This window comes from Ambystoma mexicanum, chromosome 1p, assembly GCF_040938575.1.
Source record: "Ambystoma mexicanum isolate Mex_15411 chromosome 1p, UKY_AmexF1_1, whole genome shotgun sequence".
NCBI classification, from domain to species: Eukaryota; Metazoa; Chordata; class Amphibia; order Caudata; family Ambystomatidae; genus Ambystoma; species Ambystoma mexicanum.
Genome location: NC_090921.1, coordinates 158,267,489 through 158,285,690, shown reverse-complemented (window position 1 = coordinate 158,285,690; position 18,202 = coordinate 158,267,489). Strand labels below are relative to the sequence as shown.

The window sequence follows — 18,202 nt, the reverse complement described above, 5'->3', positions numbered from 1 at the left end:
GCCCGGCTTCCCTGGCAGTGCTGGAGCGGACTCTTGAATGAGACAACAGACGGACGCCGTTGCCTCCAGCATGTCTCTCTGCCTCATATTCCCAAGTGCCGCGCGCGTTGCCCCGCCAGCGCCGTCAAAAATTACCCCGCACCGTGCAGCCCCATCAGATAAGCTCATCGCATAACAGCATGGCAGGTTTACCTGGCATCGCAGGACCACCAATCTTCATGCCAGTCCCAGGACCGGCAAAAATCTTGTGGGCTCAATGGCGCAAGGGGTTTTTGCGCTACTTGAGAGCAGCGGGTGGAACTTCTTACTCAAGTGAAAGGAAATTAGCCTTGTTATTGCACTTCTTGGGATATGAGGGTCAAAGGGTGTATGAGACACTCCCACAACCCCATGGTGATGGTGCTGGAGATGACATGAACGAGTTTGAATTGACTTTAGTGAAGTTGGATAGCATTTCAACCCCAATACCAGCACGATATTGGAGCGCTATAACTTTCGTATGCGTACGCAGGCATCTGGAGAATCGGTGGAAGAATATGTGACTGCGTTGAGACATCTTGCTTTGTCCTGCAAATTTCAAGAGGCATTTGACGAACACATACGTGACCAATTTATGACGCATTGCAGGGCAAATAAAATTCGAGAGGAACTATGGCTAAGAGATGAGCCAAATCAGGATGAGGTGTTGGACATTGCAAGGCGAGTAGAACATTCCTTAGCGTGTGTAGCCAAATTATCCAGAAGCGAATTGGGAGACCCAAAGGAGAACAAATCGGAAGTCCTAAATGTGACAGATGCGAAGGGGAAGAAAAAGTACAGGAATCGGCAGTCAAGTCGTAGTGTTGTGGAATAGAAAAGAAGTCGGGACCCACCGCAGAAGGCGGAGAAGAGAGACTATGTTTCCGTTGTGTGAGCAACACGCACTTTGCGTCCTCTGTTGTGTGCCCGGGACGCAGGACTACATGTGCCAGGTGTAAGAGGAAGGGGCATTACGCGAACTGTTGTAAAAACTTTCAATTCGGACAGAGTGCTCAAAAGTAAGTTCTATATGTAAATGAAGAAGACGATGGAAGGTCGTCTGAGGAGGAAATGACACTTCCAATGCAGAATGTTATTAACACTGTTAATGTTATCTCGGAGGGTGAAAGTATGGATGATTGTAAGCGTCCGTATGCAGTGGTGAAAGTGAATGGCCATAGAGTATCCATGATGGCAGACTCTGGATCCAAAATCACCTTAGTGTCTAGAAATGTATTTAGAAGGATATGCGTCCGTTCTATCTAAACCGGATATAAATCCAGGTGGTTACAATCAGGACAAGATTGACCTGTTGGGGTATGTGTGGAGCGAGTTTGAGTTCAAGGGCCGAAAATGCGATGGCAAAGTGTACATAACGAAAAAGGGACAGTCCTTGTTAGGATGGAGGGAGCAGAAAAATCTTGCCATCAGACTAGATCCAAACAAGGAGGAGCAGGTTTATCAGGTGTCAGGATCATGTGAAGGATCATGCAAATATGTGGTAGAGCACAGAGGAGTGTTTGATGGAAGCATGGGGAAAGTGAAGGGTTTTATACACCAAATCATATTGAAGCGAAATAGTACACCTGTGGCTGCAAAACTCAGGCCAGTGCCTTTGTCCTTAAGGGAAGGGGTCAAGAAGGAGTTGATGAAACTGTTACAGTTAGGTGTGATTGAGAAAGCAGGTGGAGTTGAATGGGTATCCCCAGTAGTAGTCGTCAAAAAGAGTTCAGGGGATCTGAGGTTGTGCGTAGACATGCGTGAGCTTAACAAATGTGTCATGGTTGGTAGGCACCCATTACCCAATATGTGTGAGATGTTGACCATGGTTGGGCATGGGAAATTCTTTTCAAAATTGGACATGGCATCTGCTTATCACCAAATTGAGTTGGAGGAGGGATGTAGAAAATGTACTGCTTTCATCACGCACAAGGGTGTTTTTCAATTTAGAAGGATGCCTTTTGGATTGGCATCAGCCTCGTAGGTGTTCCAAAAGGTGATGGACCGATTATTCATATGTGTGAAGGGGGTATTTTGTTTCCAAGATGATGTTTTGGTCTGTGGGGAAATGCTTGAAGAACATGACAAAAGATTGTTTGAGGTGTTGAAAATCTTTGAAGAAAGGGGGATCACCTTGAGGCAGGAAAAGTGCAAATTTGCTGTTTCCAAGATTGATTACTTAGGCCATGAGGTTTCACATGAAGGGGTGAGACCTAAAGAGAGCATTGTAAATTCGATAAAGGTAATTGAGAAGCCAACCAATAAAGTGAACTCGATTCATTTTTGGGCATGACAGAATTTTATCAAAAATTTGTGATGAACTATGCATCCAAGGTTTTGGAAATGAGGAAGATTCTAAAAAAGGGTGTTGAATTCATGTGGAACAAGAAGTGTGATATGGAATTTTTAAGGATCAAACAGGAGATTGATATGGCCCAGCCTGTGGGATGTTTTGACACGAGGAAATGTTCTGTTATTACTGTGGATGTGTCAGGACTGGCTGGGTTAGTAACAGGAAGAGTAACAGGATTAACATTGGGCTTTCAGAGCTGGCTGGGTTAGTAACAGGAAGAGTTTGTACATAGAATTAACATTGTGCTTGCCCAAATCAAGATGGAGCGAAAAACTTAATCTGATTGGTTAAAGGAACAATGATATGTTTGGTTTGCCTGATTGGTGGAAAGGACAATGGGTTTGATTCTTGGGAGGTGAGCAAGATTCTAAACTGCCTTTCATCCATAGAAATTCAGTGGCTGGTTGTACATTAGTTAAGCTCCTTAAGTAAGGCCTTTTCAGAGCTCAGAAAATCTACCAAAGAAGTAAGAATATCGTTAGCTGATCCAGTTGGAACAAGAAGACATCAGGTGGGATCGTTCTTTTAAAGATTTTAAGATTGTTACAGTGAACTTTCATTTTCTTTTATAAGAAAACTTAGAGTTAACAAGTTTCAAAATTATTTGAGAAGAGACATTTACAGTTAGTTATTATAAGGAAAACAAGCTTGAAGATAGTGCGTAGGAGTTTAAAGTTAATTAACTGCGTGTAATCTTCGAGACTGTTTAATGTGTGGGCGAGCTCGCAAGTCGTTTACGTGTTTTTTGAAAGCGCGCGGGTATTCAGAGCGATAGAGCGCATGCCCAAATGAATTGCGCAAGTGAATTTTAGCGCGTGTACATTTTTTACGTGAAAGACGTCTCATGAGAAAGCGCGTGTTGGTTTGCGATAGAGCGCGAGTCTATTTTGAAAAAGTGCGAGTTGTTTTTAACGCGTGAACTATTTTACGTGAATTACGTTTCGTTTCCCCGCGTGAGTTCGGTAGCGATAGAGCACGAGTCCACTTTAACTAGCGCGTGTTATTTTTATCGCGTTTACGTATTTTCACACGTGCGGGTTTGGTAAGGAATCGCGTGTGTATTTTAAACGCGAGGACAATTCTTCACGTCTTCTGATTTCACGTGTTCAACGCACACGCTTATCAAGGTAGAAACTATACGTTCTTTGTGTAAATAAGGAAACAATTCACACGCAGAAGGAAAGCAGCATTCCAGAAAGCTAAAGAATATTTATTTAATGTAATTTATGCAAATGGAATTCAATACTTCAGAGAAAGACTGCATTTTATAAAAGCATTGAAAAACTACAGAGTTAAAAGAACTTTGAAGCAAGAAGAATATCTAGTTCTGAAAAGGTGTTTGCAAGGGCCATCACTTTAGGATTCTAAAGAGACTTGAGTGGCTTGAACTATATGCACTACACAAGATATTATTTACAAGATATTCCACACAGATTACTAGCCTCTAAGTCTTTTACTGAGGTTTAAGAGGTAAAGAGTTCAGAGTTTATTTAGAATAATTTTAGAAAAGAAGTTTATCATATAAGTAACCAGGTGTATTTGTTTACCACAGATACCAGAGCCTACCAGACGGTTGCAGAGCTGCAGTGTCTCCGTTATCTTCTCCAAATTCCCCTTTCCCTTTCTTGGGGTTTTCAGCTCAGCTTATATTTAAGGGTTGAGAGGTGAACTCCTGGTGAGGGTCTGTGGGGCCAGCATCAGCTCCTGTGGAATTCAGTCAAGCCGGACCCTGACAGGATGCCAGCGAAGGAGGACTCGGTGCTGTACTTTCACAGAAACAGGACGATGGTTCAGAGGAAGTGATAGCACATGCATCACGTGGCTTGAAGGGTGCAGAGTTGAGGTATTCCGTTCTTGAGAAGGAAGCTTTAGCATGTTATTGGGCTGTTGAGCGGTTCAGGAATTGTGTGTGGGGTATGGAATTTATTTTACGCACAGATCACAAGCCCTTAAAAGGTTATTTTCGAAAGTAAAGGTTTGGATAAGGTTTCACGTAGAGTAGCCGGGTGGGTTACCAGGATGCAGGGGCACACATTTAATTTTCAATGGAAGTTATTCCCGGGAAGGAGAACATGTTGGCCGACAATCTTTCAAGGGTGAGAGTCGCAACCCAGGAAGGGTTAAATGAGGAGGCGGAGATGGAAATGGTATTTGTGAACACTGAAGGAATTGTGTCTAGGGAAGAGTGGTTGGGGGAGATTACAAGGGACGCGATAATCTCCAAGGTGATTACTTATGTGATGACTTCTGTTTGGCCCAACAAGTCCGAATTGGGTGAGAGACCTTATTGGGAGGTTAAGGATGAGTTATCTATTAATGATGGCGTGCTGTTCAGGTGGGAGAGGGCAGTCGCTCCGGCAGGTATACGTAAAAGGATTATTGACTTAGCACATAGTGGCCATATTGGTATTACCAAAACCAAAGGGATTTTGAGATCGGATTATTGGTGGCCGGGATTCGACAAGGAAGTTGAGAATAACCTGGCGGAATGTCACTTTTGTATCAAGAGTGGGAAGGGGGTGGAGGCTAGAAAACAACCCCTCATTGATGTAGGTGGTTCCCACGAAAATTTGGAGTGAAATAGCAATGGACATTCTAGGTCCAGTTGAGCTGGGATATGGCTGAGGAAGGTATGTGGTGCTGGTGGTTGATTTATTTTCCAGGTGGGTGGATTTCAAGGCTGTGCGCGAAATATCGGGTGAAAACATGGTCAAGGTGTTGCAGGAAATCTTTGCAAGTGAAGGGTTACCTGAAAGTGTACTTACCGATAATGGAACTCAATTTACGGGAGGTTTGTTTCCTGCATATTTAAAGAAGTGTGGAGTAGCCCATAAGAGGGCAGGGCAGCATTGTACCATCCTGAAACCAACAGAGTGGTTGAAAGATTAAATAGATGTGTGATGGAGAGCGTGCGCATGGGTGAACAGTGTGGTTTCGACAAATTGGTGGCCATTCAGAACAGAATGTGGGCGTTAGGCATGGCACCTCACGCAACTACTGGTTTGTGTCCATTCGAACTTATGAGGGGTCGAAAACCCTTTTCTGTAGCGTGTCCTCCATGGTTAGGGAGGAGCAGAGAGTCGGATGTGGTTATTGATGAAGTAAGGAATGTTTTGAAGAAAAAGAAGAGTGAGTGGGTCATGCGGGAAAACAAAAGAGGAAGGAAGGAATTGCATTTGGAACCAGGTGATTGGGTAAGAATAAAGAAAGGTGTCATAAAGAGGAAAGGCGAGTCATTATACTCTGATCCAGTTAGGGTAGTCGCAGTTATGAAAGGTGCGGTACAAGTGGATGGTTGTCAAGTTTAGAACAAGAGTAGAGTGGCCACTGTAAGGAGAGGTCAGATGTGAGAACCTGCGGTGATGCAAATTAATCTTTGTTATGCACATGAATCTTTAAAGAAAAAAGGGGAGATGTGTTGTGATGTTTAAGAAATGTTGCTGCATGGCAAGCATGCCATGGAATGTTATGAATATCAGGTTCTATGCTTGGGTCCGATGACGACATGGAACCTGCAGGTGTCAAGGACGTTCTTAAGGTTCTACAGTTGTCAGTTGGAGCTTCTTGTTTGAAGCAGAAGGGTCCTCAGCGTGTGGGGGGTCTTTTCATCCTGTTACTTAAGTAAAGATCTTATATGAAGACTTACCCGAGTCCTATTCGTCTTCGTAACAGTTACTTACCTGTAACTGTTCTCCAGCATGGGTCTGGCATGGATTCACAAGCTCATGAATATTCCGAGTCAGGCTGGGAATCCTCGGTAAAGAAAAAAATCAGTTTCGTTTTTGAACTGTCTTTCTACTAATAACCAATCACTGGTCTCTGGGCCATACTGCCCCCAAGCAATGACTACTCTCTACCTAAACCCCACCTCTAGCAGCCATCTTCAGACTTGGTAGCACGACCAAGAGAAGAGCCGCTGAGGGGTTGGAGGGAGGGTTTGCATGTGAATCCATGCCAGACGCATGCTGGAGAACAGTTACAGGTAAGTAACTTGTTCCTTCTCCAGCATGGGGTCTGGCATGGATTCACATGCTCATGAACAGAAGAATATATAGCAGTAACCACATGCACAACCACGGGAGGTGGCAAGGCTCAACATTAAGCATTTCAACAACTCAACATTAAACATCTCTAAGCTCCTCACCAGGCTCACCTTCAAGCGAACAGGTTGCACAGCACTGCCTGGCCGACTATTTACTCCTCCCTGGAAACCCGGTGGACGCAGTAGAATCTCGTGAAGGTGTGTGTCGACCTCCACGTAGCAGCCCTGCAGATGTTCAGCAGGGGTACACCAGACAGGAACGCCGTGGTAGCAGCGATGGCTCTGGTTGAATGGGTTCTCGGACGGCCGGGCAATGGTCGGTTTGCCAACCAGTGACAGTGCATGATGCAGCCGGAGAGCCATCTGGAAATTGAAGCCTTCGAGAGGGCCTTCCCTTGGTTCACAGGGCCAAAGTTCCCAAACAGCTGTGATGTCTTCTGAAGACTCCTTGTGCCGTCCACGTAGAACTTCAGCGCTCTAGCCACATCTAGCGAGTGCAAAGTCCTCAGCCGATGACGAAGGAGACGGGAAGAAAACAGGTAACACCAAGGGTTCGTTGAGATGGAAGTTCGACGGCACCTTGTGCATGGAGCGGTGCGTCCTCAGCACTACCCTCGTCTCGTGGAATGTCAGGTATGGAGGTTTACAGGAGAAGGCCTGGATCTCCCACTCGTCGTGCGGAGGTGATGCCCACAAGAAACGCTGTTTTCAACGATAGGAACTTCAACGGTGCCGAGTGCAAGGGCACGAATGGGGGACCCATGAGCCTGGTCAGCACCACGTTGAGCTCCCACACCAGGGCCGGAGCCTTCACCGGTGGGAACGAGCAGAACAGTCCTTTCATTAACTCCTTCACCAGGCGGTGAGACCACAGCGGCGACCGCCCCGGAGTTCTGGTGTAGCGGGAGATAGCGGTCAGGTGGATGTTGGAGGCATGTGCCAGCCCCGCCTTGGCCAGCAACAGTAAGTACGGCAGCACTTGAGGGGCCGTAATCCGTAGAGGGTTGATCTTCCATGCACGGCACCAGACAGAGAACCTCTTCCACTTATGTTCGTAGCACTTAAGAGTCGAGGACACCATGGCCTTTGCAAGTACCTCCTTGCAGTCTGCCGGGATATCATAGCCTCCGAACTCTACTGCTGCAGGTGCCAGGCCCGCAGGTTCAGCGATCCCAGGTCGTGATGTAGGATGGCGCCTCCTTCCCTGGAGAGAAGATCCGCGTCCACCAGCAGTTTGACTTCAGGGGGGGGGGGGGGGTGGGGGGGGCGGGGTGGGATGACAAGTCCAGAAGGTCCGGGAACCATATCTGCCTCAGCCACGCCGGTGCGACAAGGATCATCCTGCACCGGGACTGAGTGGATTGATGAGTCGCAGAAGCAATAGCAACAGTGGGAACGCGTATAGGAACAGGCCATCCGAGGGGAAGGAGAATGCATCGCCCATGCTCCCCAAATGGGGAAACCTGCTGGAGAACCTCCGGCACTTGGTGTTTGCCGCTGTTGCGAACAGGTCGATCTGGGGACTGCCCCATTGTCGGAATAGGAGATCCACTTGATACTGCCGAAGCTCCCACTCGTGGCAAGAGCGCAGCAGTCAGCGACACTTTCACTCCTGCCAGATGAAAAGGTACCAGGAACATCCCCTCGGCGACGGTCCAGTGCCACAGATCCTGCGCTTCCTTGGATGGGGCTGGGGATCTGGTGCCCCCCTGCTTCCGGATGTAGAATATCGTGGTGGCGTTTAAGATCCGTACCACTTTGCCATTGAGGGACGGAAGAAAAGACCTGTGGGCCCAGAACACAGCCCGGAGCGCCAGGACATTGATGTGCAGGGACCTCTCCTCCAGGAGCCAAAAGGCCTCTTGAGTGGAGATCTGCCATGTGCGCTCCCCATCCCTCCAGGAAGGCATCAGTCATCACGGTCTCCTGATGTGCTGGGGTCTGGAAGTCCATGCCCGCCGCGAGGTGCGCGTGGGCACCCCACCACCGGATCGCTTGACGGAACATCTCGTTGAGGGAGATCTGGTCTTCGAAGCTGCCCACCGCTTGCATCCAACGAGCGTCAAGGAACTCTGGCCGCATCCGCAACCTGCATAGACGCACGAGGTAGATGCACGATGACATCATGCCGAGTAGGGACTTAATGGACCTCACCCTGGCCACTTCCATGGTCAACAGCCGTTGTATCTTGCCCAGCATGTCCTTCGTCCTTTCCTCTGATGGTGAAGCCAACCGCGCCACTGTCGAGCCTGGCTCCCAGGAACAGGGCATCTTGCGACGGTACCAAGTGGGATTTTGCGAAGTTGATCAAGAATCCCAGATCCATGAGCAGTTGGATGGTCTTCGCTGTGTGATCAACTGCAAGTTCGCTTGACCTTGCTCAGATGAGCCAATCGTCGCAGCTACGCCACCACCAGTGCCAGGCACTTGAAGACCATTGGCGCCGACTTCAACCCGAAGGGCAGGGCCTTGAACTGGTAGTGTCGCCCTTGGACACCAAATCGTAGGAATGTTTGATGTCCTTTGTGTATGGGGATGTGGAAGTAGGCATCCAAGTCCAGCAACGACAGGAAGTCACCACCTTCCAGCTGTCCCAGGACTGCTGAAGGGCGATCATCTGAAACTTCTGGGACTTGATGTATTTGTTGAGGCGGCGAAGGTCTAGGATGGGCCGCCAGCTGCCGGTCTTCTTTCAGACGAGGAAGTACTGCGAGTATACCGGAGCCTCTTCGGGATGAGTTCCATCACGCCCTTTTTTAGCATTGCTCGTACCTCTAGAAGCAGCTGTGACACATGGTTTTCCTTCCTGGTCATGGGTGGTAGACAGGGACACTTTGGAAAGAGTGGGCCAGGGCATCTAGCACCCAACGGTCGGTGGAGACGGACTCCCACACGCTGATGAAATTCACCAGCCGGCCTCCCACCTGGGGGCTCGGGTGATGGGCCCGACATCACGGCCGGTTCAGGCTTGCTTTGCCGAGGCCTTGCCACCTTGGCGACGATTGTGTCCTCCGGCCTTGCTGCATCCTCTAGGCTTCCTGCGATAAGCAGGCCACCTGGCGGTACGACGCAGAACTGCCGCTGAATCCTTTGGAGGCACCTTGAGACTTGCCTCCGTAGGTCCGAAAGGACGGCAGTCACCGATGGAGAAAACCCAGGGCACGGGCTGTCTCGGTGTCTGCTTTGATGGCCTGCAGTGACTCGTCCACTGCCTTGGCGAACAGGTTGTTTCCGAAGGGCATGTCCAGTACTCTGGTCTGCACGTCCTAACTGAAATCGGTGGCCTTGAGCCAACCGCGCCGGCAAACGCTGTTGCCCATCTGGCGAAAGCCTGTATCAGCGATGTCCGGGGACACCATGATGGTGTGGTCCGAAGCCACCTCACTTTCCTGCAGGATTTCAAGGGCCTCCCTCCCAGATGGCAAGAGGGTGGAAGTCCAGGAGGGGAGCGATCTTGAACCACTGCTCCCTGTTGTAGCGTGCCACGATCGTGAGGGCGTTTGCCGCTTTGATGGTCGTCGCTGCCGACGAGATGACCCGTCCCATGGCATCCAGCTTCATCCCCCTCGCCATCTGGTGGGTAAGTGGAAGTTGATGCTGTCGCCCCTGCCGATTTCTTCTTGGCCGCAGAGACCACCAAATCCAGGGATGGTTGTGCTCTGAGCCACATAGGGGCTGAGTCTGGGACCCAGTACTACTACTTGTACCGGTCCCTCTTTGCAGGAGCCGTGGACAGGTTCTCCAGCAGTGACAGTCCCTCGTCCCAGATGTCATCCAGTAACAGACTGAGAGGACGGCCTTCTTAGCCTCCCGCCATTAGAGGAAACCCTCCTCCTGCTCTTCGGGGCATAGCTGGAACAGCTCTGATGCCCTGGTGATCATGGCGTGAAAGGAGCCAATTTCGTTCGGGGGGGGTCAGGGCCGGGCAGGGGTTGATTGGAGATCTGTCCCGTCACCACCGTCATCAGTCCCCGTCCCCTCCTTCGGAGGAGGGGATGAAGGCTGGAAGGTAGGTGGAGGATGGACTCGCCTCCGCTTGTTCGGTGGGCTCCCCGACGGTCCAGGCGCCGCTGGATCGTCCACTGGTGGTAAGAGCAACCTTGTCCTCATCTCCGTACACAGGGCCTGCAAAGCCATCAAGATTGCTCCTGAATTGTCTTGTGGCATTGGTTGCGATGGAAGGGAAGGCTGGGGCGCAGGGTCCTTCGCTTCATCCACGGTTGCTCGTCAGCCCCACCGTTGCTCTCCACGTCCACCTCGTCGGGATCCCTCCTGTAGGACCTGGCCTCCTCGAACTTCTTGTCCAGGATCTTTTTGACGCCAGCCAGCTCATTTTCAGGAGGTGGTATCTGTGTCCATTAGGGCTACCATGCCTCCTCTTTCTCATCCCGGGGTTCACGGGGGTCTTCGATAGGCTGGAAAGATGTTTCCCTCCTGAGTGGCAGGGAAACTCTAGGCCCGGAAGTAGTGTCCACTGGGGTAGCCTCTGCAGGCTTCGCCAGGGCCGCCACGACTCCTTCAATCGAGGCCTTTGCCGGGTGAATCTGGGCCTTCATGACCTTGGGCGCGTCTGAGGCCTTCACCTTAAGGGGAGGGTCACTGCCTCGCCCCCCCCAGCTGTTTCCTTTGGGATCGACTGGGGCTTCCTCCAGAAGCTTACCCGGGTTCTCCGACTTCCTTTTCACCGAGCCAGAGCATTGACTCGTGGATGATGGTGTTCGTGACATTGCGCCCTGCCTGGCAGCCAAGGAGCCCGAACCAACGGCGCTCCCGGTGCCCGCAGACTCGTGGTGCTTAGCCCTTTGTTGGGCCCCCGTCGCTGGAGCGCCCTCAAAGTTCTTAGAAGACCGCTCTGACGACTTCTCACCTGCTGCTGAGCTCTTCCCCTTCAGCCAGTTAGTGAGCCGAACAAGACGGTCCTTCATTGTCCGGATGGACATGTTCTTACAGAACGCACAGTCCTTCTCCACGTGCGATTTGTCGTTGTGAAGGCAATAGAGGCACCGGGAGTGCTCATCTTCCTTGAAGACATTCTGTAATCCACATACAGGGCAGATCCTAAACAGCTTGGATCCAACAGGCGTCGTGTCTCCTTTGTCCTGGGCTATGACCACGCGGGGTAGGCCTTAAAGATCTTCTGGAATCCTCCAAGAAGTGAAAACTCGACAAAAATTTGCCCTTGAGGGCCGTAGAAAATTCTGAAACGGGTCCACGTTAATTGGAAGAACAATCGGTGGAGCATGAGGCTCGAATTGACTGAAAATATAAGAGTAAACTCTTTAAAAAAAACGCAACACGCAGTAAAAGCTAGAGAGCTAAAGCACGAGGACTCCCAACACTTGAACGTGCGGTAAAAATCTGAAGATGGCTGCAAGAGGAGAGGCTTAGGCAGAGGGCAGTCATTGGCTGGGGGCAGTATGACCCAGAGACCAGTGATTGGTTATTAGTAGAAACAATTCAGAAACGAAATAGAAACTGATTTTTCTCTTTACCGAGGATTCTCAGCCCGATGACGTGGAATATTCATGAGCATGTGAATCCATGCCAGACCCCATGCTGGAGAAGGTCATTAGGCTGTTGCCTGTACGTCTCATCGGACCGTTCAAAAAATCACAGCAACACGTGCGAGATCCTTTTATAAAAAGAAGGGTCAAATTGGTATACTCCAATTGCAAGGTAACCAGGACTTCTCTACAAATAGAAATCTAGCCAGGAAAGGCACCTTACGAGCAAACATTTAAATAAAGATTACTGCTGCATCACATAAGAGGTTAGCATCTGTCTTGGAGAGGACACCGGTCATAAGCCTACAGACTCCCAACAACTAACGCTGCTGAGTGTTGCAATCGGAGTCAGGTAGGGCACCTGAAGGGGAGTGTCCTCCCTACACTAGCAGCCTAAATGGGTGAGTGGTCCGTAAGCTTGAAAGTGAGATAGTGTACATAAAACAAAAGACCACCCAATGGTTAAGAAACCAGCAATACAGTGATGTACAGATTATGCAAATAAAACCTGCTGCATACTTCATATCACTGATCAGCTGTCTAAAATAGTGCTACAAATTAGAATCTGGCACTTAAAAAGGCCTCCAGCTACAAGAAAATGTGGTAGTTACCTGCGGAATCTTGGGCGGAAACGACGTGGCTGGGGCCTCTCCTGACCAGGTTCTGCTGGCTGTTGATCTGGAACCGGCTGAGTGGTATCTTTAGGCTCCTCCGTCTCAGTACCCTGAAAGTAGTGCCATAAACATTGAGCTTGTGCATGACCGAACACGTTTACACATACTAGGAGAGCAGTGAAGCAGGCAAGGATAAGGAGCCCTTGAGCGGTGTACCAGACACTCAGTAAAACTAGGCAATAGAAAACAGGAACATGTACCCACTCAAAGCTTCAATGTGTGCACATCAATGTTCCAGCAGATTAGTGTCATCGGAAGGAGCGCTATTACTGCTTGATATATAAATGAAATTAAAGGTAAAACTGTACCTTACAGTTTGTATGAATTGCAAAGTATGAATTACAACAAATCTATTTTAGAGTTCAAATGTTCTTGCCTAGAAAGTAACCCCATTGGAAATATGAATTACATTTTTACTCCTAACTTTCACACATGGGGAGTAAAATACTTCAACTACAAAATCAATCTGAAGCCTTGTGTGCCCAGATTTAGTAAAGAGATGTGTATGCAGTGAGCTCAGTCATGACTGCAGTGAGAGTTGCAACTATTACCAATGGCATTAGAAAGGGGTCCACAAATCCTAATATCAAGCAAGGTGAGGATCTAAAATTAAATGCTGATCATTTTATTTTTTATTGATTTCAGGAAAGACAGATGGGCCACACTGATCAAGCCAATGGGGGGGGGATCCAGACACATCCTCTGCCACACAGCCACCGGAGGGAATACATTTGCATGCTCTGCCAGTCATGTGTCCTAAATAAGGAATCCCATTATGTTTATATTAAACATCTCATTTTATTAGAATCCTGTATTTTTAGCTTTTCCATCAAATAACTGGGATGATGCAGGCATTCCTAACACTTCAGAAGCCTGATCAGCATTCCTCCACCCAGAGTGAGGCCTTGCCACCAACTGCATCCGATCAATTTTATTGCCTGACCTGTGGAATCCATACAATGCGCATTACTACTTAGTTAATAGGCAGAGCAGTTGCAGGGACCAGACTACAATATTGGCAATATTCAAGCGGGGGTGTAGGCAGTAACAATGTACAGTCTAGCTTAAAATGCGTATAGCATTCCAAACTGAGAATTTACTCTGAAGCATCAACTACCTTGCAATTCATGAATAAGAATGACAACCAGGTGGTAGTTCTCAGGAGGCTTCCATTTGGGCATGGCCATAATACATTATCATGCATTTTTGTTTTGGGAATACATATCTGAATTTCCTAAGCAACTCTCTAGAACAGAGACTTTGTACGAGTAGGACCCTCTCCTCCAACCCATATTTTTAACAACTGACATATCTAACCAATAACTAAGTTCCCACATGCATCTCAATTTTGAAGGACACTATATCCAAAGAATTTGGAAATGCTGTTCTGTAACACATTTATTCAACAGCCAGGTTAAAACAAGCATCGGCAATGATAATAGTTTTGGCTTTTGTGCAGGCAGGGGAAAAGCATTTGCCAGGCACTGCTGTAGTGCTATTAACTGGCCATCAAAAGTAGCAGTTGCAAATGGGGAGTACACCTGAATCGAATAGCAGTGTCTGGCAAAAGCCTAATCATACACACTCCAAAATTGTTGGTTTTGCCAATTGCAGTTAGTAATAGGACTTCAGGGAAGAACATGCAATGCTTATAAATCCGGTGGCTGAAGGAAGACCTGGTTAAGACATTTTAATTACTTTTTTTATTTAGGTTTATGGTTAACAAATTTGAACCTTTTACATACATAATCATATGCCCACAATCTCTTCTCCACATTACAAAATAGCAAAACCTATATCCAGTATATCAAATTTCATATCCGTATATTTATGTTATTCATCCACCTTAAAAAATCTACAAATGTCATTACTGCTAAAATCGGGCTTACTTTCTCACCAATTAAAAATCTTTACCACCATTGAATTGATGTTAGTAAGAGCGTCTGCTCCAAGTGCCCCTCGAAATGGCATGTTCTCATTTTGGTCAGTGTTTTGCAGGTAATTACCAAATGAAACAGATCCGTAACATATCGTCCGCACAATATCTTCAGTGTGAATCATCCTCCAAAATGCGCTTACTAACTAGTTGAACTTCTCTTGTAGGGAGGAAATTAAAGCAGCAGCACATACAGATCGCTACAGTGGATTGATGGGAATTGTTAAGGTGCCTAGGGATTTGGTTTAAGCCCCTACATTCCCCGGCCGATGGTAGCGTCAGTCTATTTTTACTTCTCGCCTCCACGGTAGAGACCCAAACCAGATAAAGCAATTTTTTTACCTTCACCAGCTGTGAAATTAGTAGATCAGTTGGAATGTCACAATCCAAGATAATTCACATTTTTCCTTCCATGCCATCAATCCCTTCTCAGGGCACTTTGGCTCGTATTGGTTGAGGATATTAAAAAGGAGGTTGCTATCCCGGGCAATACATTTCCTTTATAAGGAAATAGTTTTGCATGTTGCTACTGATTCTAGGGATTGTAACCCCAACTCAAATCGAATGGTTGCCATCAACGAATTTGGGAGTCTGAGAATCTTCCTCCAAAAGAGCACCTCTAGCCTTGCCAATGCTTTCAAAGCTAAATTCAGCATGGTTTCAGCTCCATAGGTTATATTTTTTACCACCTTTTGTTTGTAGAAAATGATTAGAGGGATAGATGAAAATGCCCTATATCTCCTATGTAGCTCCACTCCCTGGGCTGTTAGTCTTTCCATTTTCACTCTCAGAGATGTGTGCACTCGCATCCAAATTCTTATTAACTATAGTCCCCAAATAGGTCATATTCCACCATATCCAATCCTTCTCCATTCACCGTCCATGAATACAACCCTTTGTGCTTCATGCAAGCCAATGACATAACCAAGATCTTAGATTTATTCCCATTTAACCTCAGGTCATTCTCTCAAGTATAGCATGAAGGCATTTAACCTACGCTGAAGACCAATAGGGGTTTGGTCAATAAAGGCCGAGTCATCAGCGTAAAGGGCCCACAGCATTTCATAGGCATTTTAGGTGGAGAGGCTCGAACATTTACTTGGGAGTCCCTTAAATCAGACATGTAAAGATTGAATAATATTGGGCCAGGGAGTAAGCCTGCTTCAGCTCCCGATAGGTGAATATTTTCCTAGAGAGTGCTCCAATTGATGTTAATCGCACCTGGATCGATGTATCCGTATAGGGTGCTTGCACTGCCTCAAATTGGGGGAAGGCGGACAATTCCAATCCACTAATTTATTCCACAACTGCTCCCTGCTGACATTACATCAGTTGAAACGCCAATTAAATTATGAACTCTCAAAAGACTACTTTGAAAACGCACTGTTCAGGCACTTCAGTCACGATGTGATGAAGTTCGATAAAGCCATCACAGGAGGATGTTTTTCGGGCAGGGAGCAGGGTGGGAATGGCCAAAGGGATTAGCGTGGCTATGGGAAGTGAATGGGTGGCTAAATAACCAAACACCTACAAGCTTTGTGTCTCATGCCATTCTTCCTTAGCTGTACTCCAAACAATAGTTTTGACTTCTAGGTGGTGCTTACACACCACCTAATAGCCAAAAATAAAAATGAGCGGGGTGGCAAATCACCTCATCCGAAATTATAGGTTGCATTTATGGATAATTCTTCTGCAATGGCATCCGATACAATTGCTTTATTCAAACATTCTCAACATATGCATGGGTTTGAACTAAGTACTAGGGTGGACACCTAAAATAATGACCGTTCAAAAAGGATGGCAACCAATCCCATCAATAGCCCACTGCCTGCGGTGTACCCCAAGTATTTTTAATCCCAGACATCTTCAATACCTACATTGCAACCTACCTTAAACAAATCAAAATGAATCAGTCCCCTTGGTATCACCACTGGGCAAGTACAAGTAATTTAGAAGGATTCAGGCCCACACCAGTCCCTGGCTCAACATTGCCAGCAACCACATTCAAGCCTACAGTTTTGAAAAGGATGTTTTACCAGCTCCTGCCTATGAAAGTTCAAATCCAGTCTCTGTGGGCAACTTCAGAACTGCTATCCAAGCATTCACTGCCACATACTGACAGTGCCTTTTTGACAGGCACCCATCAGTCACCGTGTTTCTCTGAAACTGCACACCAAGCATCTGTGCAACTCATTACAGGAAATACTAAATCATCCCAGTCCTAGGCATGCTACACTGGCTGACCATTAAAGTATGAATAACCTTCAAAGGCAATCTTACAAACCCCATCCAACCTGGCTGAGACGCTCACAGAATATCAGGAACATGATGAATAACCATCTATTCTGTGGCACCAAAGGTGACTTTACAATATTTCTGTGCATTACGTACAAAGTTAAATTAATGTGGTTGGCCTAGTTGATTCAAATAAAAAAGGTTAACCACTGTAGTGAGAACTGTACTCTTGGTCCCCTTTCCACCATACTGATGGAAAGTTCCACAATATGGGGACGTGAATATAGCTGTTGCATACTTTATTCACGTGTGTAATTGCCACACCCCAGAGTGTCTTCTCCCCTATGTGACAACATCCCTCCCACTGAAACTGGCAATTGTTTTTCTTCAGTCAGACTTGGTAGTTTATTAGCAGGAATGGACGGACGTGTGGAGGAAAGGGGACTTTGGACTAAGTGCAGTGAGTAACCTTTTTTGTACACTTACATAACGTCCCCATATCTCCGTACCGATGGGACATTACATTGCATCTCTACTATCCGGGTAGCTTGTAGAATAGCAGTTTCTGAGAAAAAAAAATGCCCCCTCCCCCAGAGTACTGCTTGCCGAAAAGTAGCATCACTGCCTCAAACAAATAATGCTTGCAAAAGCAATGCAGAGTCGCCCATGTGGCTGCCTTACTTCTGTCAGAGGAATAAGACTCTGAAAAGCTATTCATGCTGATTACACAGAGATGGGCATGCAGACCTACAGGTGGTGTCGTATCCCTTGCACTGTACGAATCTATGATGGGAGTAACAATCCAACACAGAATTGTTGCTTGCGCCACTGCTTTTCCTGCTTTAGGACCACAATGTCACAAACAGCAGAGTTGACTTTCTTGTTAATTTAGTATGGCTCCAGGTAGATTTCAACTGTGGCCACATCCGTGTGAAGGACACTTTCCCGGTCAGTGTTTGTGCCTAAAAAAAAAGCAAAATGGAAAAACAAGCTGTGTTCTCAATACAACTGTCTTTATGGAAGATCAAATACCACTCTTTCACAAGCAGTGCCTGTAATAGTAGTCAGAGTGTATGCCTACCAGAAATGTGGTCTTGAGGGTCACCCAACGCAGGTCAGGCCTGGTAATCGATTGAAGTGGTTTCTGCATCAGAGCTGCCGAGACTACATTCAGCTCCCATGGAGCATGCAGCTTCCTCTTTGAAGGGTGTAATCTGAGTCCATTGAACTGCCTTCTTACCAATGCATTAGGCAATGCAAAAGTGGTGCTTTCGGCCAAGTACGCTTTAAATGAATCCACTGAAACATTTGATTAATTTAAATGAGTGACAAAAACGTTGTTCACTTTGGCAAAAAAAAGATTACCCACTCCAAGCACCAGTTAGACAATAGTGTCCATTTACTGGCGTACAGTCTTAGGGCAGTACAGTGCAATCAATA

The 18,202-nt window shown here is 47.1% G+C and overlaps 1 protein-coding gene across 2 annotated transcripts in view; it reads right to left on the bottom strand.

Annotated features, from left to right (window-relative positions):
* Window positions 1-18,202, bottom strand: part of YBX2 (Y-box binding protein 2) — an 889,269-nt gene that overhangs the window by 543,700 nt on the left and 327,367 nt on the right. For both annotated transcript variants that reach the window (XM_069645782.1, XM_069645789.1), the window contains exon 6: window positions 12,529-12,641. In XM_069645782.1, coding sequence (XP_069501883.1) covers window positions 12,529-12,641 — 113 coding nt within the window. The remainder of the gene's footprint in view (window positions 1-12,528; window positions 12,642-18,202) is intronic.